Here is a 27,546-nt window from a genome sequence, read left to right as displayed (position 1 = left end):
GGCAGGAAGGCCCTGAGTTCTAGGTCGGCCATAAAGTGTTATCCTATTATGCTTTATTATAAACCTATGCTTTTCCAATGTAATTCTTGTTATCCTTTTCAGTTATTATAGCTATTCAGCTCTACTTCTCATGTGATGTGTGTTACATTTAATGGCTGCTAAGTTTAGTTCTCAATGTTGTGGAAACCTCCCTCTGGACAGTCAATAATAAAACTGATGGGGGCTGGAGAGATGGCTCAGTGGTTAAGAGCACTGACTACTCTTCCAGAGGACCTGGGTTCAATTCCCAGTATCCACATGGTGGCTCAGAACTGTCTGTAACTCCAGTTCCAGGGGATCTGACACCCTCACACAGACATATATATGGGCAAAACACCAAATATATATGCAGGCAAAACACTAATGCACATAAAATAAAAACAAATTACTAAAAAAAAATAAAAGTGATGAAGTCCTGGATGGACCTAGGTATATTCACATTAGGTGAATGATGTATCGTAGTGTTTCGAAGATTAGATATATACATCTATATGCTGTGGATATCGTTCTATATAAATAAAACACTGATGGCCAGTGACCAGGCAGGAAGTAGGTGGCCAGGCAGGAAGTAGGTGAGACAAGGAGAGAGGAAAATTCTGGGAAGCGGAAGGCTGAGGCAGAGAGACACTGCGAGCCGCCGCCATGACCAGCAGCATGTGAAGACACCAGTAAGCCACCAGCCACGTGGCAAGGTATAGATTTATGGAAATGGATTAATTTAAGCTATAAGAACAGTTAGCAAGAAGCCTGCCACGGCCATACAGTTTATAAGTGATACAAGCGTCTGAGTGATTATTTTATAAGTGGGTTGTGGGACTGCGGGGCTTGGGGAACCTGGAGAGAAGCCCTCCAGCAACATCTATATATGTATATCTATATATAATTACTGAAGAATAATCACTATATAGAGGAAAAATTAAAAAAGGAACTAGAAAATCAAAATGACTTGTAATCACTTCCTAAACTTCTTACACACGTGTGCATGGTTTCTTTAGTTTTTCTTTTTTGATTTGTTACACCTTTGAAGCAGGGTCTCTAATCTCATTGCACCACTCTTCTGAGCTGGATAAAATCTCTGCAGTGTTTCTACCCTGCAGGACAGTGAGCTGCCCTCCTGGCCTCTCCTCAGGTGTCAGAAGTGGCTCCTTGTGATGACCTAAAATGTCCCGGGGGTGGTGTAGGTGGGAGCACAAACCACTTCCAGTTGAGAGCTGCCATTCTGGAGATACAGCAGGTTTGTAGATATTAGATGTCAACCCCTGGCTTTAGAGACAAGAAAAGTGTTTAATTCTAACATCAGTGTAGACGGCTTGCCTACAGTCTTGTGGGTGATATGTGGGAGAATCCAAACTTAAAAAGGAAAAAAAAAAATCCAGACTAATTCAAGTGTTCTACAATTCAGTGTCGGTTACACTAATCCACTCTGTGGACTGTAAGGAAACAGGCAGAATTTCCTTTTCGCCACAGAAAAGGGGATGGGACTCTATAAGTGAATAATCTCAAAATCCTTTCACAGACAGAAAGCCATTAAAACAGAGAGCAAGAGGTCAAGAATTTGAAGCCAATAATGGTGGCTTAAAAAGTCAATTAGATTGCAGTAATTTTACCTGCAGAGCTCTAATTTCTATATTTTTTTTTGGGGGGGGGGTCTATTAAAGAGCTGTGATGAGAAGAGTGAATCCTGAGGTAGCCACAGGGGCCAGCAGCTCTGCTCTTCACCTGCCCTTCATTGCATGGATGCTGGTCAGTCACATCAATGCCACCTGCGTCTCCCACGCGGAAGCAGGGACGTTGAGCATCCTCAGCAGAATCCTTGAAGGTCCTTCATGTATTTGTGCTTTGCTCAGCCAAAATAAACTTGTACACTGACCTTGTGAACAGATGCCTGGTAATGAGGCCAGAGGACTGAGTAACATTTTCAGAAAATGGCTTTACGGTGTCATAAATTTTCTGATTAGATTCCTGTTTTCATCTCTGACACGCTCAGGTGATTCAACCTGGGGATCCTAGGCAGGAAATCACCCTGATCTAAATATTATACAACCAGGGTAAGAATTTTTAGCCTGAAAGATATTTCTAACAAACTACATGTATATGTATATATGTACACACACACACACACACACACACACACACACACACACACACACACACACACACACACATTAAACAATGCACACATTTGGTATCATTTTTCTTTCAGTTTCTCTTTAATCATGACCTATTTCTTAGCTTGGTTCCAATTTACTTGAGTATGAAATGTCTGCTTCAGTAAGTCCTTTTGTGACAATAGATTTTTTTTTTTTAAATGTCCCCAGAGATGAAACTAATTTCAGCCACTTAAAAAAAGCACAGTATACCTCGAGGCCAACAGAGCCGACATTATGTAGTACTCACCACAGTTATTGACTATTTCTAATAGACACAACAGAACCAAGAATCGAGTGTCTAGCACTCCTGGAGTCATGAGAACATGACATCATCTCATGCACTGAGACTTTTTTTTTGGTTAAAGAACCACAATGCCAGCAAAGTAGGACAGTGACCTTCAGCGGTGGGCTTGTTTTGTAGGACTGTGGTGGCTTTATAGTCTCTGTTTCCTGCCTCCCCGCCCCCCCCACCCCCCCACCCCCAGTTTGAGAGTTGATTTTGAGTTGTTAAATATAGAAGTGAAATCCATGAATCACAAAGGAGGAAGGAGATACAGGATTATCTTTTGTGGCATTTTTATAGAAGTCTTTCGTTGAGATAACAATATTTAGGAACAGACTAGCAACCAAAGGATGGGTTAAAGTTTCCAGTTAGCAATAGAGACACTGGCTACAGGCAGACAGTAAGCAGCCAGCGAGGCCACAGAGCCCGACTATCTTAGAATGCATCATCAGCACCGATCTTAGACAAGGTGGTAGGTAGAGACAGTAAGTGTGCCATATATAAAGGATGGTAGGATGGTGAAAACTGATGAAGGCCAAATAAGATAAAATGAGGGGATAAGGATAAAGTCATGTTGTGAGGGTTGCTGACTTCTCATGAAGCAAGAATAGGCTTTGCAAACACAAGTCAAGATACAGTAAATACCTTACAAGTAGTTACAACCCATAACGTCTCAGGAGTTGGAGAGATGACTCAGTGGTTAAGATCATTTGCTGTTCTTACTAAAGACGTGGGTTCAGTTTCCAGCACCCACATAATAGTTCACAACACTTGTAACTCCAGTTACAGGGGACCCAACACCAGCTTCTGGCCTCTGGGGACCAGGTGTGCACACGATGCACACACATGCAAGCAAGAAAACACATGAGAAATGTTTCTGAGTGTTAAACGGAGAACTGTGGGGGTTTCTTTCTGCATTTACTAAAACAAGGTCCTCAAATGTGTTTTCAGTGCACATTTAAAGCTGAAATTGAATTTGCAGTTTTCTATACAGGATCACGTCGAATGAGGCTTTTTAAAAAAGACAAGTTCAGAAATGTCTTTGAAGTGTAAATAAATATATCCACTTGGCCTGCAAAGTCAACCAATGCTGAGCTTAGATGGGAAGCAGGAAGCCACCTGTGGTCACACCACTCTAGATGCAGACACTATAAACCCTCTGACTTGTGTTGTAAGAGTGAGAGTTTTCTTTTCCACTTCCGCCCCTCTGCCCCACCCCCATGTCTCAACATAGCAAGATGGCAGTTGTTAAATTCTTCTGCTTACTGCTGGGCTGGGCCAGGTTCCATTATTGTACTTGGTGTCTAGTAGGATTTTTGTTGTCCCCCCCCCCCCCCAGAGTTAATAACTGCCCTTTTGATTTTCATTTGCTTAGCTGTCCTACTCTGTGCATAGTCACCAATCCATTTCCCATGGTGACCATGCCCAGGTACACACTGTCTGCAGCCAGGGAGTTCTTCGGTGGGTCACACCATACACATGGCTGGGATTGTGTCACCCCTGCACAGCATCAAGCTAATTCTATTCTATTCTCCATGTTTCAATTCCGTACTTCTTTCAGAAGCATCTCTGTTAGCACCTTGATCCACAGAATCCACTTCCGCTGGCTGGATTCTGGACTTGATGCACATTGTCCTAGGGAGTTCTGTCATCTCCCTTCTGTGCTGGACAACCTATTTCCCAGATCCCATGAGTTTCCTTGTCTCCTGTCCCTCCTCTTTAGCCTTGGCAGAACATACCTATCCTGAAAAGGGTGTGCATTTGATACATTTTATGGGTTTGCATATGGAGAACTTAAAAAGAAAAACGAAATCTTTTCTTTTTCAACTATTTTAAGTTTACTCCTGATTGACAGGCTTGCTCAGTATAGAACTTGGCCCAGAGTTACAAGATGGCATCATGGGCGATGTCACACAGGACGGCATCATGGGTGATGTCACACTGCCTTCATGCTTCTCTCTCATTAAGTACAAGTTTACTGCTATTCTGATGCTAGATTATTTGAACATGACGTGCTTTTCATCTCTGAAATCTTTAAGAATTCTGTCCTCCTTGTTGGTGTTTGGTGAGGGTGGGGTGGGGATAATGTGATGGCCCTGCTTGGAGATGGCCATTCTTTCCCCTGTGGGGCTCGGTGATGTATGGGCCCTTGGATCTGGAGGCTCATTGCCCGCAACACTGCAACATAATGGCATGGTTTCCCTGTCTCGGTAACTGCCTCAGCCCTCCCTTTTCACACTGTCTAGTTGTGAAGGATGGATCTGCTGGGCGGTCTTCATGGTTGATATGTGATCAGCAATACATTCTCATTAAGCAAGAAACGAAAAGCAAAATAAACTCAAATAAGCTCAAAATGTTGCTGCTTTCGAGTTTATTCGTCTCTTTTAATGAAAGGAAAGCTCTTTACAAGCCCAGGAAGAGGAAAACTACATAGTAGTAAACATTGTAGCATGCTATTATACAATAATCAATAACCATTTTCCATACAGTTATCTACTTATATCCTATTGGTGAATTTCTGCTTAGCCCTCACTGCAACACTGCCAGGAAGAGCATCCGCGTTCTCCCTTTTTGATTCTGTTAACGTGGATGGGTGAGCCGAGGGTCTCTGCAGAGTTAAAGTGCCCTCCCACAAACACTCTTTCACCACTGCAGTTCTGTAAAACCACCGCTAGCTGAACTGGATCTTTCCACAGCACAGCTCAGTTAAAAAGAGCCTGCCTTGAGCTGGCGGGCTGGCTCCGAAGTTCGGAGCACTTGCTGCTCCTGCAGAGGATCCTCTTTCAGTTCCTAGCGTCCACATTAGGAGGATCACAACTGTCTGTCACTCTAGCTCCAGGGAATCCTAGGCTTCCTGACTGCTCGGGCGCCTGTGCTCACAGGCATTATACCCACATAGGTACACACAGACACATACACACAATTAACAAAAAAATAAACCCTAAAACAACAGCAAACAACAAAAGAGCCTGACTTGAAAGTAGAATACTAACTACCCCAATTTTACTCCATATAATAAACCATCCCCATGAAATTAAGGATCCCTGGCTCCCACTCTGAGCAAGCACAGTACCTATCATGTATGTTCAGAGACACGTCACCTTTGTTTTATACACAAAGCAGCCAAGGCATACACAAATTAGCAAACGGCTTATGGTGACGTTAAAAGTCACCGCCAGCACTTTCTGGGTGTGATGTCCATTGTTTTCTTTTTCTTGTATACCACACGCTAAAATCAGTTGTGCTGTGCTACTGAAAATAAGCCACACCAATTACTACATGCACAGGAGCTCAAGAGCCACAGCGCCAGTCTCCAGAGAAGGCGTTCAATCAGCGACCCGGCTGGAAGGAACAGCTACGATATTAGTGACTCAGAACAAACTTTTTACATGCTTTATTTTGAATAACCAGTTACCTCAAATTGGTTGAAGCAGAGGTGCAGAAGGAAGCCAGAAATCCTAGCAAGGCAGTGCCACAGAGAGAGAGAGGAGAGAGAGACCAAAGACACAGAGAAAAGAATGGTCATCTTTACTTAAGGTGCGTTATCAAAACTACTTCAAGGTTAAAAGGGGGGGGGGAACTGTACCCCAAAATGACATTTGCAGGTATGTTTAATTTATCAACTACCTTTAATTTCATAATAAAATAAGGGCCTTGGACTCCCAAATAACAGAAAATGAAGTGTTAAAATATCATTAAAATTACCGACTTGTTTATTCAAGTGCTAGAATAAACATAAAAAAAGAGTTCTGCCACAGTTTTATAATGATCTAAAATAAAAGTGGCCACCTTTCTGAATGGGGCTGACGGGAACACCAGACACGACAAAGGAAACCTCACCTTTACTGCTGCTGTGACCGCGGCTGCAGCCGCCAAATTCAAACCTTGACGCCCGAAGTTAACCATCGTCTCATAGCCTCTTTCCTTGGCTTGGACAATGTAATCGTCAATTTCCTGGGGACAAACAGTTAACAGTCAAGTCAGGTGCGGCAGCACACCCCTCTCACCCCAGCAGGGAGGTAGGGGCAGAAACAGCACAAAGTTCAAGGTTATCTTCAGTTACATAGTAAATTCAAAGCCAGTCTGGGCTACTTGAAGTCCTGAGTAAAAAAAAAATATAGCTGGGCGGTGGTGGCGCACGCCTTTAATCCCAGTACTCGGGAGGCAGAGCCAGGCGGATCTCTTGTGAGTTCGAGGCCAGCCTGGGCTACCAAGTGAGCTCCAGGAAAGGCGCAAAGCTACACAGAGAAACCCTGTCTCGAAAAACCAAAAAAAAAAAAAATATATAGCTGGGCGGTGGTGGCGCACGCCTTTAATCCCAGCACTCAGGAGGCAGAGGCAGGCAGATCTCTGTGAGTTTGAGGCCAGCCTGCTCTACAGAGTGAGATCCAGGAAAGGCGCAAAGCTACACAAAGAAACCCTGTCTTGAAAAAACCAAAAAAAATATATATATAATAATTAAGCTGGGTGTGGTAGTGCACGCCTTTAATCCCAACACTCTGGATAGGCAGATCTTTTTAAGTTTGAAGCTAGCCTGGACTACATAGGGAGTTCCAGGTCAGCTCGGAGATACTGTGAGATCCTGTTTAAAAACAAAAGCTGGCAAATAGTAACAAGAACATATCAATAGAGGTTAGTTTATTAAGTGTTTTTTTTTTTTTTTAAGATGGGATCTTTTTTTTTTTTTTTTTTTCCTGGCTGGCCTGGAAATGGATATGTAAACCAGGCTAGCCTAAAACTTAAAGAGATCTGCCCGCCTCTGCCTCCTGGGTGTGCATCCCCATGCCCTGCTAGTTTTATTTAGAATTAATGCTAAGCAGCCTCTTTTTATAAGGCTGACACATACACTACTGAAAGGCAGGATGTGGTGAGAACTGGTCGACCTTACCCTTTCCTTTGAAGAAAGAAGAGGATGAAGGAACTTTCTATATATTAAACTCGCCCCTCTGGTGTAGGGGGAGAGCAGCCAGATGACAAAGGCAATCTTCAGCTCATAGTACAGGGGAAACCTAACAAGAAACAAAACACAGAAACCATCAGAAGGAAATACGGTAGGAAGCAAAACAGCCAAGACCGTGGAAACCACAAAACCACCGTATCTGTTTCCACGCGTGGAAGCTGCTGACGAGGGAACCAGCGCAGTGGAATGTACTGACGAGTCCACATCCTTAAATCATAGCCGGGTTGACCCAGGGCTGCAAGGATCCTTGCAGACCCTGTGCCCAGGCCAGCACCCGAACTAACTGCAGTGGCTTAGGAAGGATGGAATTACCATTTAGTCAGGGCGGCTAGGGACTGTTCCAGAAGTGTGTGACACACCTAAAGACATTAGGGGACAACTTCCATCTGTTCCACGTGCACGCCAGTTTCAGAGGCAGACTGGAAACGAGCTAAGTGCCCATGTCTTTCCTGTGGGTGGAGTTACTTCCTCAGCCCTGGACCATGTGACTTGACTGGTCAACCCAAGTGAGTGTGACAGAGAGGACATAAGCCTTAGTTGCTCTCTGACACTCTCATCCGAGTCCCCCCAACCTTTTGCTAAAGCTTCTGTCGTGGAAATGCTTCCTTCCTCAGCCTTGGTTCTGAAGGAAGACATTCATGGGGCTGAGCCCAGCAAGGATGCAGCCAAAGCCCTGCCCTGAGGTCACGTGAGCGCGACACTGAGGTCTGCTGTTCTAACCCACTGTGCTCTCGAGGGCTGCCACATGGAAAGCTAACTCACACAGTGTGAGGGGACCACGGGGACCCAAGTCTCAGTTTTTGTGGGAAGGCAGATAGGCAGGGGCCAGTGAGGAGTGACTACTGTGTAGTCGGCAAACCCTCTCATCGAGTGCATGGACTCTCAGGATGGAAAAACAACAACAACAACAAAGCTATGATTGTGTGTGTGCATACAAGTGTGTATGATATACGGGTGGGTGCAAACACCAACGGCACACGTGTGGAGGTCAGTTCTCTCCATACACCCTGAGATCCAGACTGAACTCTGGTTGTAAGGCTTGTGTGGCCAGCACCTTTTTAGAATGGACCACCTGGTCAGCCCGCCCAACTTTTAACATCCAAAATTTTCTACATTTTTTTTCAATAATGTATATGAGCTATATTGAAATTAGAAAAAGAAAGTAGTTAAAACAAAACTGTGGGGGCTGGGGATGTAGCTCAGCTGGTAAAGGGTTTGCCTGCTAACGCATGAAGGTCTGGTCCCCAGCAAGGCCGTAACAAAATAACACACATGGTCGTTCACGCCTGTCATCCTAGCACTTAGAAGGTAGAGGCGGGAGGACCAGGAGTTCAAGGTCAGCCCTGGCTACAGTAGATCATGCCTCAGAACAGATGAATAAATAAGAAGGGAAGGAAAGAAGGACTTTGAGAAGCTCAAGGCCCCTCGAATGGTTAAGAATCTTTGTTTTGTCAGTTAAAAGCTAAGAGAAGCTGGGACACACCTTTGATTGAAGCACTCGGGAGGCAGAGGCAGGTGGATCTCTGAGTTCGAGGCCAGCCTGGGCTACAGAGTGAGTTCCAGGACAGCCGGGGCTACACAGAGAAACCTTGTCTTGAACTCTGCCTCCCTCCTGAAGCCAGGAGATAATTCTCCTCAGACATCTAATCCAAAATCCATAGGGGAAGGAATAGGGATAAAGGGAAGGGAAAGAAACTTGTGGATGGATGGATGCTGTGTGTGTGTGTGTGTGTGTGTGTGGTGTGTGTGTGTGTATGTGTGTGGTGTGTGTGTGTGTGTGCGTGTGTGTGTGTGTGTGTGTGTGTGTGTGTGTGTGATGCCTGTAGAGACCTGAATAGGGCATCAGGTGCCCTAGAGCTGCAGTTACAGGTAAGGGAGCCATTTCTCCAGCCTCAAGGAAAATATTTCAAGTGAGAGTAGAAAAACGGAGGAGGGTAGGGTCTGGTTCAGAGTGGATGTTGAGCATGTAGGAAATCCTGGGTGAGGTGGTGGGGGAGGAAAGATAGAGAGAGGAAGAGGGCAGGGTGGGGGAAGAGAGGGAGAGAGAGAAGGAGAGAGAGAAAGGAGAAGTGGGGGGGGAGGAGAAGGTAAGGTGGGGGAAGAGGGGGTGACAGAGGCAGGGGAGAGATAGATATTGATTTGAACCAACTCATAAATAAGGGGTTAAGAATGTTTAAGTCTGGCCAGGTATGGTGAGCCATGCACTTAATCCCAGTACTCAGGAGTCAGAGCCAGGCAGACCTCTGTAGGATCGAGGCTACCCTGGTCCACAAGCCAATTCCAGACCAGCTAGAGTTACATCGTGAGACCGTGCTCCTGCCTCCCCAAAAAAGAAAAAAGAATATTGAAGTCTGAATCTCAGGATATATACTTCTGCAAATCTGTGTGATGGCATGATATAATGTTGTATGAGAATATGAGACCAGAAATGGTATAAAGCAGGTCCAAGAAGGAATAGAAAGGGATGGCCAGGTTCAAGTCAATACCACAGTCTGATGTATCTATCTACCTGTCTATCTATCTGGCTGGTTGTATTTAGTAGCTCAGGTAAAGAAAAGATAACTGGGTTAACTTCAGCTCCAGTCTATGACGCATGGGAAGAAACGGAAACACCGGCAAGGTCTCGGGTTTCCATGTTTAGAAAGGAGACTTCTCTAATGGCACGATTGGATGGAAAGGTACTCGGAAATACCCCGTGAGGAGACTCGAGTCCTTAAGTATGGGTCCTCTATAAACTGTGAGCTCCGTGAGGGAATGAACATGTTGTAATTACGCCTCATGGTGCTTTGCGGGAGCGGCCAGGGAGCTGCTGTCAAGTGGGTGGGTGTCCACGTGGCTGCTGACGCGGTGTAGCCTCAATGTTCGTGCTCAGAGCTGTCGGGCTGGGGAGGCAGGGGGGGAGGGCTAGGACCAGATGCTGCGGATCGGAGGGGAGTCGTTTCGGAAGCCGTCGAGAGAAAGTCTGAAGTCATGAGTGTGGAAAGCGGATGATGACAGCCAGGTTCTCTATTTTAAGACGCTGGTGGGAGTGGGGGGTGGGCAGGGATGAGCACAGTGAGCTGCCTTCCTGAGGGCGGGCTCCACGGGGAAGACAGAGAAAGGAAACGATGCTGGGTAATTAAGTCGCTTCATCTATTTCTCATGGTGAAAAGCAAGAGCAGGCTAAGAACTTGGGACACCCGAGAGCCCCTGAGTGCCCTAGCGTGGAGGAACTTACCATGCAAGTGTCTGATCGGCCACGGTTTCAATCACAGTATAGAGGGCAAAGACAATCCAGTACATCATCCAGCGGACCTGGAAGTCACAAAGGCATTCATGAAACACCTGTGCTACACGGTTTATCGTGTATCAGCCTGGGTTATAGAGTGAGACCATGTTTTTAAAAAAGAGATTACTTATTCTGAGTAATTTTATATAAAGACACATGCATCTCTGGATATATACTACATTGGGGTCCAATGCAGAGGACGAGGGTCCAGTTTTCAACAGGTTTTATGTATGAGTTTTTGGGAGGACGACATCAAGTGTCTTTGAGATACCAGAGTCAACCACAAATCTCTGAGGTTTGATAGAATGTAACTCAGTACCGGAATCAAAGAACCACTTAATATACACATAAATAAAACAGTACAAGACACGACAGCATCTATTGCTCCATTGGTCTTTAGAATTTTGCATTTATCAGGGCTGCAAAGATGGCCCAGTGGTTAAGAGCGCTGGGTACTCTTCTAGAGGACCTGGGTTCAATTCCCAGCACCCACATGGCAGCTGACAACTGTCTGTAACTCCAGTTCCAGGGGATCTGACACCCTCATATAGACATTCATGAGGCAAAACAGCAATGCACAGAAAATAAAAATAAATATTAAATAAATAAAGTGGATTTAAAAAAAGGGTACATTTAAAAAATTTGCATTTATCTGGGTGTGACAACGCATGTCTTTAATCTTAGTACCTGAGAGGTAGAGAAAGGTGGATCTCTCTGAGTTCGAGGACAACCTGGTCTAAATATCAAGCTCCAGGCCAGCTGGGACTACATAGTAAGACCTTGCCTCAAATACACAAAATTTTACATTCTTTATTTTTCCACGTACAAAAATTGTTCACAGATCAAAGAACTATCACAGGACTGTTATGAGCCTTAATGACAAACCAATAAAACCAATCACTACGGGGACCTAGTCAGTGCCTTTCACTCCAATCCCACAGCAGCCGTTTGGGAAGTTTTGAGTCCCTGCCTGCTGAAGGAGGGCAGCCTAGCGAGCCCCTCACTCCCAGGAGAGTCTTTTGGCACTGCGTCCTTTCACAGGCAGAGGCTAGATTAGTTACTCTTAAACTCCCTCCCTCCCTCCCTCCCTCCCTCCCTCCCTCCCTCCCTCCCTCCCTCTCTCCCTCCCTCCCTCCCTCAGATTTATACCTTTTCTTCCATGTTAGCAGATATACTTTCTTTCAAGAAGGTTCAATTTTTTTTCTTTTCTTTGTTTGGTTGTCCTGCTCAACACTATAAGCAAATACGCGACCCCACACCAACCGCTGGGCTTGGGACTGCTAAGCACACAATATAGCAATAACGCCTTTAACCCTTATAACAACATTGGGTGTTGGGAAATGCAATTGCTTCTGCCACAGGTAAGGGAATAGTGGCAGAGACGTAAAGGGCCTTTCTCAAGGTCACTTTGCAGGAGTGTGGATCCAGGCTGCCTGATTCTGGGATGGGCTAGTCAGCCGTACCCCACACAGAGGAAAACCTACCACTTCCCTCATTCTCATCCCCATCAGTGTCCTGATGAGCAGCTAGAATACTGTGCTATGTAAAAATAGTTTTAAATGGGTCACACTGTGGCATTTTCATACGTGTCTGAAATAAATCCTGTTCTAATAGATTCTTATTAACTACTTGGTTTTAAGATAGATGCTTGTTTGGCTATTTCTCAGACAACAGCAAGCTGTGACTCAAGGCCAGGGATCTAGTTAGTGGCGGAGTACTTGTCTAGGATGTGTATACTACAAGCACCACAACAGTGCCCCTGGAACTGGAGGTACAGGTAGGCAATTGTGAGCTGCCACACGGGTATCAGAACTGAGCCCAGGTCCTCTCCAAGAGCAGCAAGTGCTCTTATCCACTGGGTCACCTCTCTGCCTCGAATGTAATTTTTTTTTTTTTTAAAGAGGAAGAAAAGAGGTATTCCTTTGTAGTTAAACTAAACCGTCACCAAACGGCAAACTATGTCATCAACAGTATATTCTAGACACTTCCCCCTGTGGCACTGAATAGTACTTTACTATTATTCATTTTTTTTTTTTCGGTCTCACTTTGTAGCCCAGTTTGGCTTCAAATATGTGACAATCCTCCTGCCTGGGCTTTTTGAGATTACATGAGTCATCATGCCTGGCACTGGCTATAATTTTATGCTGTGGCATGTTCTGTATGGCAAATGTGTTGCTCTGATTGGTTAATAAATAAAACACTGGTTGGCCAGTAGCCAGTCAGGAAGTATAGGCGGGACTAACAGAGAGGAGAATTGAGGGAAGAGGAAGGCAGGCAGAGAGACTGCAGCTGCTGCCAGGACAAGGAAGATGTAAGGTACCAGTAAGCCACAAGTCACATGGCAAAGTATAGATTAATAAAAATGGGCTGAATATAAAAATAAGAGCTAGACAATGATAGGCCTGAGCTAATGGCCAAGCAGTTTAAATAATATAAGTGTCTGTATGTTTATTTTATAAGTGGGCTAAGGGACTGCCGGGGATTGGCAGGACAGGAGAGAAAACTCTCAAGCTACAATTTTATATAAACAAAATCCTGGGGCTGGAGAGATGGCTCAGTGGTTAAGAGCATTGACTGCTCTCCTAAAGAACCTGGGTTCAATTCCCACACCCACATGGCAGCTCACAACTGTCTGTAACTCTAATTCCAGGGGATCCGACACCCTCACATAGACATACATGCAGGAAAAAAACACTAACACACTAAAAAAAAAAAATTCTATGGTTTAAATTATTCTTTTGTAAATAAATTCCTGACAATCTGCTCTCATGAATGTAAGGGTATTTTTCTTCTTATCAGAAATATGTAACTGAATTTAACAATAATTAAATGTCACTCAATGAGCATGTGCTGTTCATGGGGGCAACCACAGAGAAAGTTAACCTTGGAAATGTGTTACCTTACTTTAACAATAATGGATCTGGTTAGGATTTTACATGAAATGATGACTCAGCAGAGCTTTTATTAAAAACTGTGCCTCAAGGCCACCCAGCTTCTGTTTAAGGTTTTTCCCAGAGAAAATATCAGAAGCCAAGGTTAAAAACAAAACAAAACAAAACAAAAAAAAGAGCAGCTCATAAAATTGTAACTAAGGACATGTGAAGACAAAGACCTAAATAGTTTTCCTATCAGATGAAAATCCCAATAATAAAATGCAGCATTAGTATTAATATTAATGATTTCTGGGAAAATCATCAACCTTGACTGTCCTATGCACAAATACAGACCTAGACTGTCCTATACACGTACACAGACCTTGACTGTCCTATACACATACATAGACCCTTCTGTGTCTGTAGGGATTATCTCTCAAAACCTACAAATACAAAGCCTATGGCCGTTAAGTCTCAGCTATACAGTGGCTTAGTATTTACCAGTAACCAATGCACATCCTGTTGTATACACTAAATCATCTCCGAATTATTCATGATATCTAACAGGGTGCAAGTCCTTCCCTCCTCTGCTCTGTCTTGAACTATTGATCCTCTGCTGCAGCCTTACAAGGGCTGACATTCTAGGTGTGTGTTACCGCACCCAGCTCTATAATCACTTCTATATATCCCACTTACTGATCACAAAAGAAACAAACTGTATCTTTGATCCCTAAGAAATAAATTCTCTAACAAGACAGTATGTACTTCGATAAGCACTAAGTTGAACACACACACACACACCACTTTGTCTGATCTTTCATATAAAACATAATGTAGTTAATTCTTAAGGACTGAGGTGCCATCATTAGCAATGACATGAACTGATACAACTGTATCCACTCTTACTACCTACTTGTCATGGGAAAAGACACAAGTTCGGGCTGGCGAAATGGCTCAGGAGATAAAGGAGCTCGCCATCAAGTCTGATGACCTTGAGTTCCATCCCCAGTATCCACAGGAGAGAAGTGACTCCTTCCTGTGGGTTGTCCTAACTGTCACATGTGCTCTGTGGCACAAAGAGGAACAAGTACACACATATGCACATAAACAAGTGAAATTAAAAAATGACAAGACCCAGGGCGGTGGTATACACCTTCAATCCCAGTACTCAAGAGGCAGAGGCAGGCTTATCTCTGTTGAGTTCAGGACCAGCCTGGTCTACAGAGCGAGTTCCAGGATAGCCAGGGCTACACAGAGAAACCTTGTCTTGTAAAACCAAAAAAAAAAAAAAAAAAAAATTTTTTTTTTTTTGAGAAAGAAGAAAAGACAACAAGAGACATGTAGCCGACAGCTTCAGCCCACAGGTTTTTAATATTTTAATGAGATGACAATGATATTGAAATTATGAGACTATCAATCAGATTAGAAAGACAAGAAGCATCAAAGGAAGGAGGTGGAAGAACGACTCCAGAGAAGCAGCATCCTCTGCTAGGATGAGGGGAAAGGAAGGAAACCTGGTGTGTGGGGAGGAGGGTGTGGGGTGTAGGGAACTGGGGAAGAGGGTGAAGGAGGTGAGCACTTCCTCTGCTCCAGCAGTCACAGGACAGGTCCTTTGTTAGGAGTGGCCTTTCATCGTTTTGAGAAGAACAAGAAAGATCTGGACAAGTTTTTTTTGTTCTTGTTTTTGTTTTTCCAAGACAGGGTTTCTCTGTGTAGCAGTTCTGGCTGTCCTGGAACTTGCTCTGTAGGCTGGCCTTGAACTCACAGAGATCCACCTGCCTCGGCCTTCTGAGTGCTGGGATTAAAGGTGTGTGCTACCTCGGCCTGGTTTAGAAAAGTTATCTTTATGGGTAGGAAAAGGTGTTGCCTCGGGAAGGCTGGTTCAGACTCTGACCCGTGATGCCTTCACCTGTGTGGAGTGTTAGACTAAGGGTCCAGTGAGATGACCAGGGCAAGGAAGGGGAGGCTTACAAAGGGCCTGGCTTCTCAGCTCCCCTTGCAGGTACTGGGGAGGGGGCCGAGTGTCCTGTTCTTACCCACAGAGTGTGAGCTGGAACAGTGGGTGTGTACCTACCACCAGGTTTCTCTTCTTCCTGCTAGTTAGCCAGAGCAGAGCAGCCTTGGAGGCTATGTGTTGAAGGTGAGCAGAGTTCTTAAACAGTTGCAGGAGGAAGACTCCTTGCTGAAATAAAGGCCTTGCTTCATGCTGGGCCGGCACAGGACATATGAATCCCCATATTCCTTCTGTCATCGCGTTCTTTGTTGTGTGGTACTATCGAAGCACCTGGCTCCTTCTAATCTGTGGGGACCGAGAGGCTGGGGCCACCACAGAAATGGTTCCAGAATTAGCCATGCACTCATCAGGGAGCTATTAGGAGCTAGCCGGGGCACACCTAATGCCCGGTGAGTGGTGGCTGGTGTAATGTGGCAGTGATGGAGATTTGAAGAGAACCGTTTTCAGGGACTCTGGTTTGAGAGCTCCTCAGACTCTGGGAAGCAGCTGAAGGGTAGGAAGAGAGACATTCTGACACAGCGGACTGAAACAGCCAGAGGAAAACAATCCTCAACTATGACTCTGATCCCGCGGAGGTGTGGCTTCTGACTGAGTGTGTCACTGCTCATCTTATATTGTCAGTGTCCCTAACTTGGGCAGCGTTAACCTTCCATCTTCTTCACTAGGCAAAACAAAACAGAGCAAAACCAAACCAAAGCACACAAAAACAAAGAAACAAGAAAACGAACACACAGACACAGACACACAGAGACACATGCACACAGACAGACACACACACACACACATGCACACAGACACAGACACAGACACACACGCACACAGACAGACACAAACACAGACACACACACAGACAGACACAGACAGACACAAACACAGAGACACATGCACACAGACAGACACACACACACATGCACACACACACACACACACACACACACACACACGCACACAGACATACACACGCACACAGACAGACACACACACAGTGACACACACAGAGACACACAGACACACAGAGCTAGGTGTGGCCATGTGAATCTGCAATCCCAGAGCTGGGAAAGCAAAGCCAATCCCTGGGTTGGCCAGCCAGCCTGGCTGAATTGGTGAGCTGTGGGTTCGGAGACGGACTCTGTCTCTAAACTCTTTTTTAGAAGGTAGAAAGGAACTGAGGAAGGCAAGCATCCTAACCCTGAGCTACACCCTCAGCCCAAACGGAACCCTAAAATCATTCAGATACCAAAAGAAAGTAATTTGCCAAGGAAATAAACCCCCTAATTAGGCAAGTTCTTTTAAAGATTAGAGATCAGCTGTGAAATGAAAGCACAGTACCTAAAGTGACATTCCAGTTACACAGCGCCTGGACAGACGTTCCTTGTCAGCGCTTGCTTTATTATTGCTCCAAATCCATAAGGTTTTGATAAGCCTTAGCATTTCAAAAATCCAGACAGTCATGTGATGGGAGTTCTTGGCTTCATTCTCCCAGAGGAATTAGAGGACATTTAAAGCCCAAGCAGTACTGTAACATACCCAGAGGCAAAGCGTACTATCAGAAGACCATGCTCCATTTAACGGGAGCTCATTTACATCATCCCGATGCCAAAAGAAAAGTGGGTTCATTTCATGGATCTTTTAACATTTTTCAACAAAAGAAGTTTTTATGCTCTACATCCTTCGGAAAAAAATGTTTTTAAGACGATCCCAGGATAAACACACACAGCAATTGGAAGTGTTGTAATTGTTTAGACCTCCCTCCCAGAGTCCCACTGCAGAAACTGATAGCAGGAATACCTGGACACAGACCCACAGTGTGGGGGTGGGGGTGGGGTGGAAATCACCTTCTGGTGTGCAAGCTCATGCTATGGGTTTTAAGAGCCATGGATAATGGTCAGGGAACATTAATTAAGAAATGTTTTCCTTAAATTATTCCTGTATAGGCTGGGCAGTGGTGTCGGTGCATGCCTTTAATCCCAGCACTCTGGAGGCAGAGGCAGGTGGATCTCTGTGAGTTCAAGGCCAGTCTGGTCTATAGAATGAGTTCCAGGACGGCTAGGACTGTTACAGAGAAACCCTGTCTCAGGGGGAAAAGAAATTGTTCCTCTGTATAACTTGTTCATGTTGTGTCATTACTAGAGTGGGATTATAATAGCAACAACGGTAATATATTAAAATGATACAACTGTACTAACTTACGGTGTGTGATTAGAAAAACTGAGTTGATAAGTTAATTTGACAAATACTACTTAGGGTCTATTGTGCATAAAGCCTTTGACGTGAAAGAGTCATAAACTATTATGGCAAGGCTTTCCTGCTCCCAAGGAGCCTTCATAGTAAGGTATGAATATAAGAAGATATATAATTAGGATAGGCAGTTTAACCCACACATGACTACTAAGATCTTTATATACTATGTATTATTCACTGTTTTGTCTGAATGAAACTTACTTCTTAGGAAAAAGGCTTTTCTAGTTACTGCCACCCCGCCCCCCGAAGGTCAAAGGTCATACATAAATCTGTGCATTGCGGTTGGTTTATATAACACCTGCCGCCTCAGCCAGTTCACTCAAACGGTGGGAGGGATTAAACCTGTCCTGCTCATCGTGTTCCCAGTACCCTCTGCCTGGGAAAACAGGCACAGAACAATCCCACTGGAAAAAAATCTCTATTTTCTGGGGCCACGGTCTGCAGGCCAGGCTGGCACAAAACTCAACTACACAGCCAAGGAGTAAAGGCAGGCCTCCTGAACACTGGGATCACACGAGCCACCAGGCCTGGCTACTTTATTTATTTATTGGTTTTCCAAGACAGGGCTTCTCTGTGTAACAGTCCTGGCTGCCCTAGAACTTGCTCTGTAGACCAGGCTGGCCTTGAACTCACTGAGATCTGCCTGCCTCTGCCTCCCGAGTGCTGGGATTAAAGGGGTGTGCCGCCACCACCCGGCCTGACTACTTAAAATTTAAGGTCTGCGGCGGTCCAGTAAGAAGAGAAGGGCTAGTGGGCGAGGTGCTTGCCTTGTCGGGCCAGCCTAATGCCTTGAGTTCTACCCCTGGAGCCCACGCAGAGGTGGAAGGAGAGGACCGACTCTATGAAGCTGTCCCTTGACTGCCACATGCTCACCGAGGCACATGCGTGTCCACACAAACATATGTCATGTGCGTGCACACAAGAATAATAATAAGTAATATTAAAATGAAAGGCCTTAATTGATAAGGCCCAAACAAGAAACTATGGGCGGCAAGTGGCAATTTGCAAGACCCAATATCTCGGGTCTTCAGGTCCTCCCTTGGCCCCGCCTTGTGGGCGTGACAGTTACCAAAACCTCAATGGGGGTTGGAACTTCCAGACCAAAGTTGGAATGGCTGCCCACTACATCTTACAGCTCACAAAGAGTAACTATTTTGTCATTTTGCACATTATTGAGACATTAAGAAACTTCCTAACGTTTCTTAACTACAGAGTCCTCGAATCACAAAGCTACTAATGCTGCTCTTCAAAAATAAAACCACCAAACGAACCATGGACCTCCCTCCACTTATGCCTAATGATTTCAATTATAACCATTAAGGAAGCCCAGAGCATACATGCTAAAATATACTCCAATGGGAAAAAAGGAAGAGAGGGGGAAAAAAAAAACCCAAAAAACTTGCTGAGTCTAAAAAGAAATAAACACTGCTGAACTTCAGACCACCCAAAGAGAACTTTATTTTCTGGCCATTGTTAGTTACTCAGCCAATTCCCCCAGAGCACTTGTGGATACCACATTTCAGAGGGGTTGGAGAAATTCTAGGATCAGGAGTCCTCGGAAAGCAGTCGAGAGTTGAAAAAAGATTTCTTCTGTTTCATGAACAATTATGCAATAATTTGGTTATTTCACAACAATTTTCTCCCCCTTTAAAACAAAGAGGAACAAAATGTGAGAAATCAAATAGGAAAAACTCCCTCCTTTATTCAACCCAGATGGCTCTTCTATGGGATTTTTCTCAGAGCTGTGCCAAGTTAGAGGCAAGGTTGAAAATAAGCTAGTGCACTTAGATTTCATGTGGGTGGAGCCTGTCTGTTCTTTGATCCTTGACATGGGCCCCTGTGATACAACTTAGGTCACTTGCAAGGGCATTTACCTGTTGAGCCTTCTTGCAGCTCTGAACATCATTCTTGAACAGACAGAATGTGGGTTGAAAAGGGTTAGGGTTGCTCTGGGCTTCCTCTGTTTGGAGGTGGATCTCTGCCTGTCACTCGCCTTGACTCCTCTTTGGGAGTTCCTCGGCCCCACGCGAACTCAAGGAAGCAAGAGTAACCTACAGTTTCTGGTGATCCCCGCCCCAGGCCTCACAGAAGCCCCTGATGTTTTAAAAGACGAAGCCCCATGTAATCCAGATGCAGCTGGTACCCAAGTGAACCAAGACAGACACGGTCGTTTCTGCCATCCATTGCGCTGGCTTCTCCAGCACCACTCAATGACAGGAGTCCCGTGTGCTTCATCCCTCATCCACTCAGAGTCTGAGGAACTCGAGAGAAGGAAAAGTGCAGAAATGTCTCGAAACTAGATGACGATTAATTTAAAAAGTGTTGAAAAGAAGATGCAAAATCCAGAACGGCTTCAGGACCCCGTTCCCAGCAGCACGTGGGAAGGAAAGGAAGGCTCCTCAGCTCCAAGGTAACTCTTTCCATCCACACTGGCTGGGAATTCACGCCACCCTCCGCCCCTTTTCTTCCCTTTGTTTCAAGTCTTCTTGATTTACTTGGAATAATATGTCTTTATAAGAGAAGAGCCACCGTTCTGTTGAACGCTGTACAGAATTTCTCAGGGTTTTAAGTGGGGAGCGGCCAATCCCACAGAGAAGAGCAGAGTGGACCATCTGGCCACCCCGTTGGTGAGCCTGGCTCCCACGTACCCCGTCACCCCGTGCTCCTCTCTTCCTTGGCATTCTAACATCGTGGACCACTACCCTTCTTAGCTGAGTCACCACAGGGGGTGGGACTACTCTACAGGCATTTCCATCTCAGAGAGAACTAAGGTCCCCACCGGGGCAAGGCCAAGACACTAGAAGTTTATCAAAGGGGTTAGCCTCAAAGCATGGCAACCAGGGGGATGTCTGACTCAACTTGAACTGGGTGGTTAACTGCGTTAAAATATGTTTATTATAATCTAAGTTGTTAATCAATTCATGTTTGTAAAACAAATAATTTGTTAGTGCTTATTTGTACGTATGAATTTACTGTGACTTAAGCACAGTTGGGTGAATGGTGTGTGGTAGAAGGCTGCCTACAGCAACACTTCTTTAAGACTATTTTCCATTGAGATATAAAATCCATATAAAATGTACAATGACATTTTCATAGACGTGTACATTGTGCTTTGCTCACATTTACTCCCATCACCTTTTTTTTTGCCTTCTCTCCCACAACTTCCTCCCTCCCCTAAAAACTCCTTTTATTTCCACCACACAAACACTCCGCAGAGTTAAATCTAAATAAACATGCATATTTACATAGAACATTCTAAAAAATTAATAGTTTTTCCCCTAGCTGTGGATTAGAATCTCCCCGGGGTGGGGTGGGGGAGCTGGAGAGATGGCTCAGAGGTTAAGAGCACTGGCTATTCTTCCAGAGGACCCAGGTTCAATTCCCAGCACCCACATGGCCTCGCACACCTGTTTACAACTCCAGTTCCAGATCTAACACCAATACACATAAAATAAATTTAAATATTAAAAAAAAAGGTATCTCCAGAGGAGCTGGTGAGATGGTTCTGACAGTTAGAATGCTTACCATGCAATCCTGAAGACCTGAGCTCAATCCGAGAACCCACATAAAAAGCAGATGTGGTGGCATGCACCTGTAACTCAGCACTCTACTCTGAGTTAGGAGCCAGAGGTGGGAGAATAAGCCAGAAGCCTACAGTCAAGCCAGGTCACAAGGTGGAAAAAAAGAACTAATCCAGAGAAACCCTATGACCTCCACATGCCTGCAATCTCTGTCTGTCTGTCTGACACACACACACACACACACACACACACACACACACACACACACACACACACACACACCTCCAGTCATGTAGATTTGCAGATACCCTTAGTACAATATGCAGAGAGAGAGGGTAGCCAGGCATTTAAAAAGCACAATCCACATATGCTTTGGATGTGGGGTCAGAGTTCAGCCCACGCACAGAGCCCTGGCTTTACTTGAGAGCTGGCTGGAAGCGTAGAATTTCAAGTCCAGGCCAGACAAACTATACCAGCATCTGTATTTTAACAAGATCCCAGGGGGATGCATGCAGTCCATGGAGCCTCACAGCATTACCGTGGGAGGCTACTCCAAGCAGTTCTCAGAATACCAACCAGAGCAAAGGGCAACACTCTCTGTAACACTGGAAGAAGGGCTGTAGGTTGGCAGAAAAGGGGAAATGGTTTTGTGAGACAATTAATGGAATCATTTAAGATGCGATCGTACTTTCAGAACATTATTTATGTATGCCATCATTAAAATAAAATTAGAAGCCAGACATGGTGACTTACACCTGTAATCCCAGCCTCTGAAGCCTGAGGCAGGAGTATATTTCTGAGTTTGAGGCTAGCCTGGGCTATAACTTTGTAAACCAAGCTGTACACAGTTAGATCCTGTCTCGAATTAAAAAAAAAAAAAAAAAAAATAACCACCACTATTATAAGTCTCAAAAAAACAGAAGGAGCCTTTACCCTTTAGTCCAGCTCTCGGGGCGACTGTTCAATCAGCAGATAAGAGCTTTGTACAAGGGAAGGGCAGTCAGTCAAGTCTCTCTACCCCAAGTCCATTAAGAATATTCTGTTGTCTCTCCAACTAAGAGACATCCAAGTAGTCTAGAGCTATTTTGGATGTGGACAATTGATGAAGGTCCCTTCCCAAGGAGAAAGTCTTGGGCTGCAGACAGAACTCAGCTGGTACAGTGCTTGCCTAACCTTCACGAGGCCCTGGGTTCGACATGTAGGGCTGCATAAACCAGGTGTGTTGGGTTATGCCTGTGACCTCAGCGTTTAGGAGGTACAGGCAAAGTTCAAGATCATCCTTGGCTGAGTTTCAGACTAGTCTGGGCTATGTGAGTCCTCCTTGTCACCAAATAAATAAAACCTGCTGACATCAGATCTTCATTTGAAGGAAACCTGCTGTAAACCTTTGAAGCCACCGTGATTCTGTGAAACACAGATTTCTCAACCCATTCTTTATCTGTGGCTTTTGAGTAGCTCTTCCCTCTTTACTTTCAGAGTCAAGATACGTGGTGGGTTTTGTTTATTTGTTCCTGTTTTTAAAGTGATTTCTTTGGTTTTCCTTAACCATTCTGAATGCCAAAAGGAGGACAGGATTTAAGAGAAAACATATTTTGGTATGTTTGAGATTTCTGACCAGCTGTTCCAAAGGATTTCCTCTCCTGACGTTCCCATGATGCTTCTTGTGTGTCCTTCAGGCTGTACCAGGCTGTAGGAGAGACTTGAACGGTCTTAGTGGACATCTTCAGGAACAGCTCTGGCTTTCGTGTTAAGGTCCTTTTGCAATGTCAGGTCAATCTGGCTGACAGTCTGATTAACTGTAACCATTGCGATAGACTTGGTATATCTAAACCCATAGAAGGAAGCCCATGTCTTAGCATTCAAAGGACAGGTTCTGGTATCTGTGTGGGGAAAAAAAAAACTTCACCACATAAACAATGTGACCTTCAGGTAAAAAGAACAAAAGTCAGGTACATATGATACAATTAGGAACTATCTCATTAAAACACACACAAAAAAAAACCCTTTTGTTTTCATTTTATGGGTTATGTGTATTTTCCCAGCATGTACGTGTCCCCTCATGCACGCAGCTTCCACAGAGGCTAGCAGAGGTCCTGGGATCCCCTGGAACTGGAGTCACAGGTGGTTGTGAGCTGCCACATGTGTGACAGGAACCAAATCTGGGTCCTCCGTAAGGGCAGCAAGCCCCCACAGTTATCAGTTTTTAGGAATAAAACACTTCTGCAATAAAGACTTTAAGTAGCTGAGTGTTTTCCTTGTCATTTAAATTTAGCACATCTTGCTTAAATGTCTTCTGTTTGTCAATCCTCTCCTGATCTTTTCTCCGTCTTCACTCTTTCAAGTGGTTTTTTTTTTTTTTTTTTTTTTTTTTTGTGATAAGGTCTAACTACGTAGCCAAAGCTTGTCAAGATTCCTGCCTCAGTCTCCCAGTGATCCCTCAGGCATGTTCCATTACACCCAGGGTCTGCTGTTTGTTTTATTAATCTTACACAAACCAATAATTCTTAGAAACATTAATTCCCTGCATTTTATTCTTTTATTTTACTGTTGAACGCATTCTGCTTTCCTTACAAATCCTTTTGTTTGTCCATTTATTTACCTATTTAGAGATCTAGAAGCTTGCCCTGTATTCCAAGCCTTCCTCAAATTGCCAATCATCCTGCTCTGGCCTCCTGAGGGCTGGGATTACAGGTGTGTACTGCGTTAAAGGCATACCTTTTGATTTCTGATGGATAAGTTTTTTTTACTTTGTTAGTTGATATTTCATTCATCTTCCTTTTTTTTTAAAAAAAAGTGTTTCAAAGCTATCAATGCTGAAAAATAAAAACTGTGATGTTCATTACCATTTCTGTTTTTTTTTTCAATCGGTCTACTCCACACTTGTGCTCTGAGTCTCATCTGTTGTCTTCTGGTGGCAGGGTGGGGTGGGGATGGGTGGGGGTGGGAGGTGGAGGATGGGGTGGGGTAGGAGTTGGGGTGGGGGTTAGGGTTTCAGAACCGAGATGGGGAAGGCAGAACACTGGCTGCCTTTGAATAGAATTCTCCCTGAAGTGAGGGTGGAGGCAGAAGGTTTTTTGGTTGTTAGAGCTTTTGTGATTTTAAACTATTCCATCACTAGGGATTAGGGTGGAGGTGGCTAGGCCTCTCTCCAACTTCTTAGCAACATTTCCTTTAATGGAAACAACTGTCTCTGCCTCTGCTTTCAAGCCCATTTCCACTGACACTACAGTGGGTAATGTCCTGCCTGGATAGTAGCGGAAATCTGGCCCAGCCTCTAGGTGTAGTATGACTGCAGGGATTGATCTGTCCATGTTTCCCAAGCACTTTCACTGGGAGCTAGGACAGGCTGCAGCTCAAGGAGCGTGGGAAAGCTCAATTTACTGCACAAAGGCCAAGAGTTTTGTTAATTGGCATTCTAAAACTGTAGGAGAAACTATCTTGGGTCCTCTGCAAGAGCAGTAAGTGTTCTTAACCTCAGAGCCAACTCTCAGCTCCAGTTACAGGATCTTCTTTACACTTAGCAGTGGTCCTGAGTATAAGACATTTGATTATGACAGTATCAATGACCTCCACAGAGAGAAGTTACACACACACACACACACACACACACACACACACACACACACACTTATATATATCTATGTGTGTATATATATATATATATATATCAATATACATATTGATATGTACTATATGTAAGTAAACCTGACACATCAAAAATCAGGTTTACAAAGAATAACTGTCACATTTAATTCACTGAAGGATATTGGGTTGTCCCAAATTTACTGACACTGATTTATTTATGAAATCTTAGTTCATACAGCAGGGTGGGGGTGGTGCATGCCTTTAATCCCAGTACTTGGGAGGCAGAGGCAGGTAGATCTTTGAGTTTGAGGCCAGCCTAGTCTACAGAGTGAGTTCCAGGACAGCCAAGGCTACAGAGAAACCCTGTCTCAAAAACGCAAAAACCAGAACAAGGCAAAACCGAACCTTAGTTCACGGACTGGGGCATAGTTCAGTGGTAGTGTCTGGCATGTGTGAGGCCTTTGGTTTGAGCCCCAGAACTGTAGAAGTAAATAAACAAAAAACTAGGTTTACACACTGGTCATGGTTATATATGCCTTTAGTCCTTCCTAGCATGTGGGAGGCGGAGGCAGGCATGCCTCTATGAGTTTTGAGGCCAGCCTGGTCTACATAGTGAGTTTTGGACAAACAGGACTATAGAGTGAGACTCTGTATCGAAAAGCAAAACAAAACCAAAACCAAAACAGCTATAGATAGTTATTCTAGCCGCTAATACTAAATTTTAAAATAATTTTCAAGGGCTGAAAAAAAAGTATGTGTTACTTTAGACCCATTTCCTAACAAATGACACTTCTAAGTGAATGCTAATGATGTGTCTTATTTGATACCACAGAGCAGTGGTTCTCCACCTTCCTAACGCTGCGACCCTTACATACAGTTTCCTCATGTTGTGGTGACCCCCAACCATAAGATTATTTTTGCTGCTACTTCATAACTGTCATTTTGCTACTGCTATAAATCATAATATGAATATCTTATATGCAGGATATCTGATACGCGACCCCCGTGAAAGGGCTGCAACCCACAGGCTGAGAACCTCTGTCATAGAATAATTCAGGAGCAACAACCCAATCACCAAGCCAATTTGAAAATCTGGGTAAAAAGGCGCAAAGCTACACAGAGAAACCCTGTCTTGAAAAAACAAACAAACAAACAAACAAAACAAAACAAAACTAAAAAAAATCTGGATAAAGACGTTAGAATACACACATTTAATTCCCATCATTTGCGTTCTCTCTCTCTTGTGCGCGCGCGTGTCTGTCTGTCTGTCTGTCTGCACATGCCATAGTATGCATGTGGAAGGCTGAGGAGAACTGGTGGGAGGTGGTACTTCCCTTTCACCATGTGGGTCCCAGAAAGAGAACTCAGGTTTCCAGGCATGGCAGCGAGGGCCTTTACATGCTGGGTTTTCTTGTCACTAACAGGAGGTCAGGCTGGGCCCGGTGGCACATGCCTATTGTTCTTGCTACTCAGGAAATTGAGTCAGGAGGATCAGAGTTAAAGGCCTGCCTGGACAACCTTCTAGGAGACTCTGCCTCTCCTCCCCTGCCAAAAGCATACATCAGAATATAAACAAAGAGATAAGCATGTGGCTGATAAAACTAATTTTCTCTTAAAAAAAAAAGTCTGCCTTAATCAGTAGGCTAGTCTTTAAAATTTCAATACTGAAACCTTGGAATCAAACGAGATCTATGACCGTTATTTTGAGGGTGAGCACCAAACCCAGAGCTTTGTGCACGCCAGGAAAGCATCCTAGCATTCATTACACAACACGCTTTCCCTCAAATGAACGTCTGACTCTCCAGGCACTGAGTAGGTTGGTGGGATGGCTCTGGACCGGCTTTACCAGGCAGAGTGCTGGGAACACCGTGAGTGCAGAGAGCTCTTGACTATGTTCTCTCCTTCATCTCCACCCCAAGACTACTAGACAACTTCAGCTGTCACTGAGCTACAGGAACTCTAGAGCCAGCCCTCAGTCTTTATGTTCATTTCTATCACCTAAATAGTCAGCTAGAAAATGAGGTCACTTTCAAAAAACTGCACAGAACTTTAGCATCGTTTCTGGGCCTTTTAGCGAGTCACCTCCCACAGGAGTGTCCCTCCTGTGTTCCCGTCCACAATCAGTCTCAGGACCAAATGTCGGGCTGTAACTTTCAAGTGTTGCTCAGCCAGCCTTTCATCGCTGCTCTCTCCAACGTTCTAAGAATAAGAACACTGGTTTCCTAGAAAAGCTACAGCAATTACACACGAGTTGGAAGTAAACACTCTTATTTTCGAGCCTTAAGATGTATGAGCCTGGAAAACTTTGCAAAAAACCATATTAAATCTCCGGTAAGCTTGCATTTCAATTACTGCAAGACTGCAAGTGTCTAAGTAGGCCATATCAGCCACACCATACAGGAAATTATATCCCAGGAAAGCTCTGCTTTAAAAATAGGCAAAGGAAGACAGGAACGCGGCCAAAGTACACAGCGCTCTCCATTTGTTTTGATTTGCACACGGCATCTGTTTTATCAGGTGCAACCTGCCATTTGCAGGCTTTGGGGGGAATGGTAGTAGTTAGGGTGGGAAGAAGTAAATGAGCCCAAAGTGTTTGCTTTTAGAAGATGCTT

At 44.5% G+C, this 27,546-nt stretch overlaps 1 protein-coding gene across 1 annotated transcript in view; it reads right to left on the bottom strand.

Moving 5' to 3' along the window:
- Positions 1-27,546, bottom strand: part of Reep3 (receptor accessory protein 3) — an 84,719-nt gene that overhangs the window by 18,414 nt on the left and 38,759 nt on the right. Inside the window, exons 3-5 of the mRNA XM_076557078.1 lie at positions 10,650-10,726; positions 7,361-7,481; positions 6,313-6,426 (exon numbers count right to left, since the gene is read on the bottom strand). Of these exons, the coding sequence (XP_076413193.1) occupies positions 6,313-6,426; positions 7,361-7,481; positions 10,650-10,726 (312 nt within the window). The remainder of the gene's footprint in view (positions 1-6,312; positions 6,427-7,360; positions 7,482-10,649; positions 10,727-27,546) is intronic.

This window comes from Peromyscus maniculatus, chromosome 21 (assembly GCF_049852395.1).
Source record: "Peromyscus maniculatus bairdii isolate BWxNUB_F1_BW_parent chromosome 21, HU_Pman_BW_mat_3.1, whole genome shotgun sequence".
Taxonomy (NCBI): domain Eukaryota; kingdom Metazoa; phylum Chordata; class Mammalia; order Rodentia; family Cricetidae; genus Peromyscus; species Peromyscus maniculatus.
The sequence above is the reverse complement of the archived record's forward strand: the minus strand, read 5'-3'. Positions and strand labels throughout refer to the sequence as shown.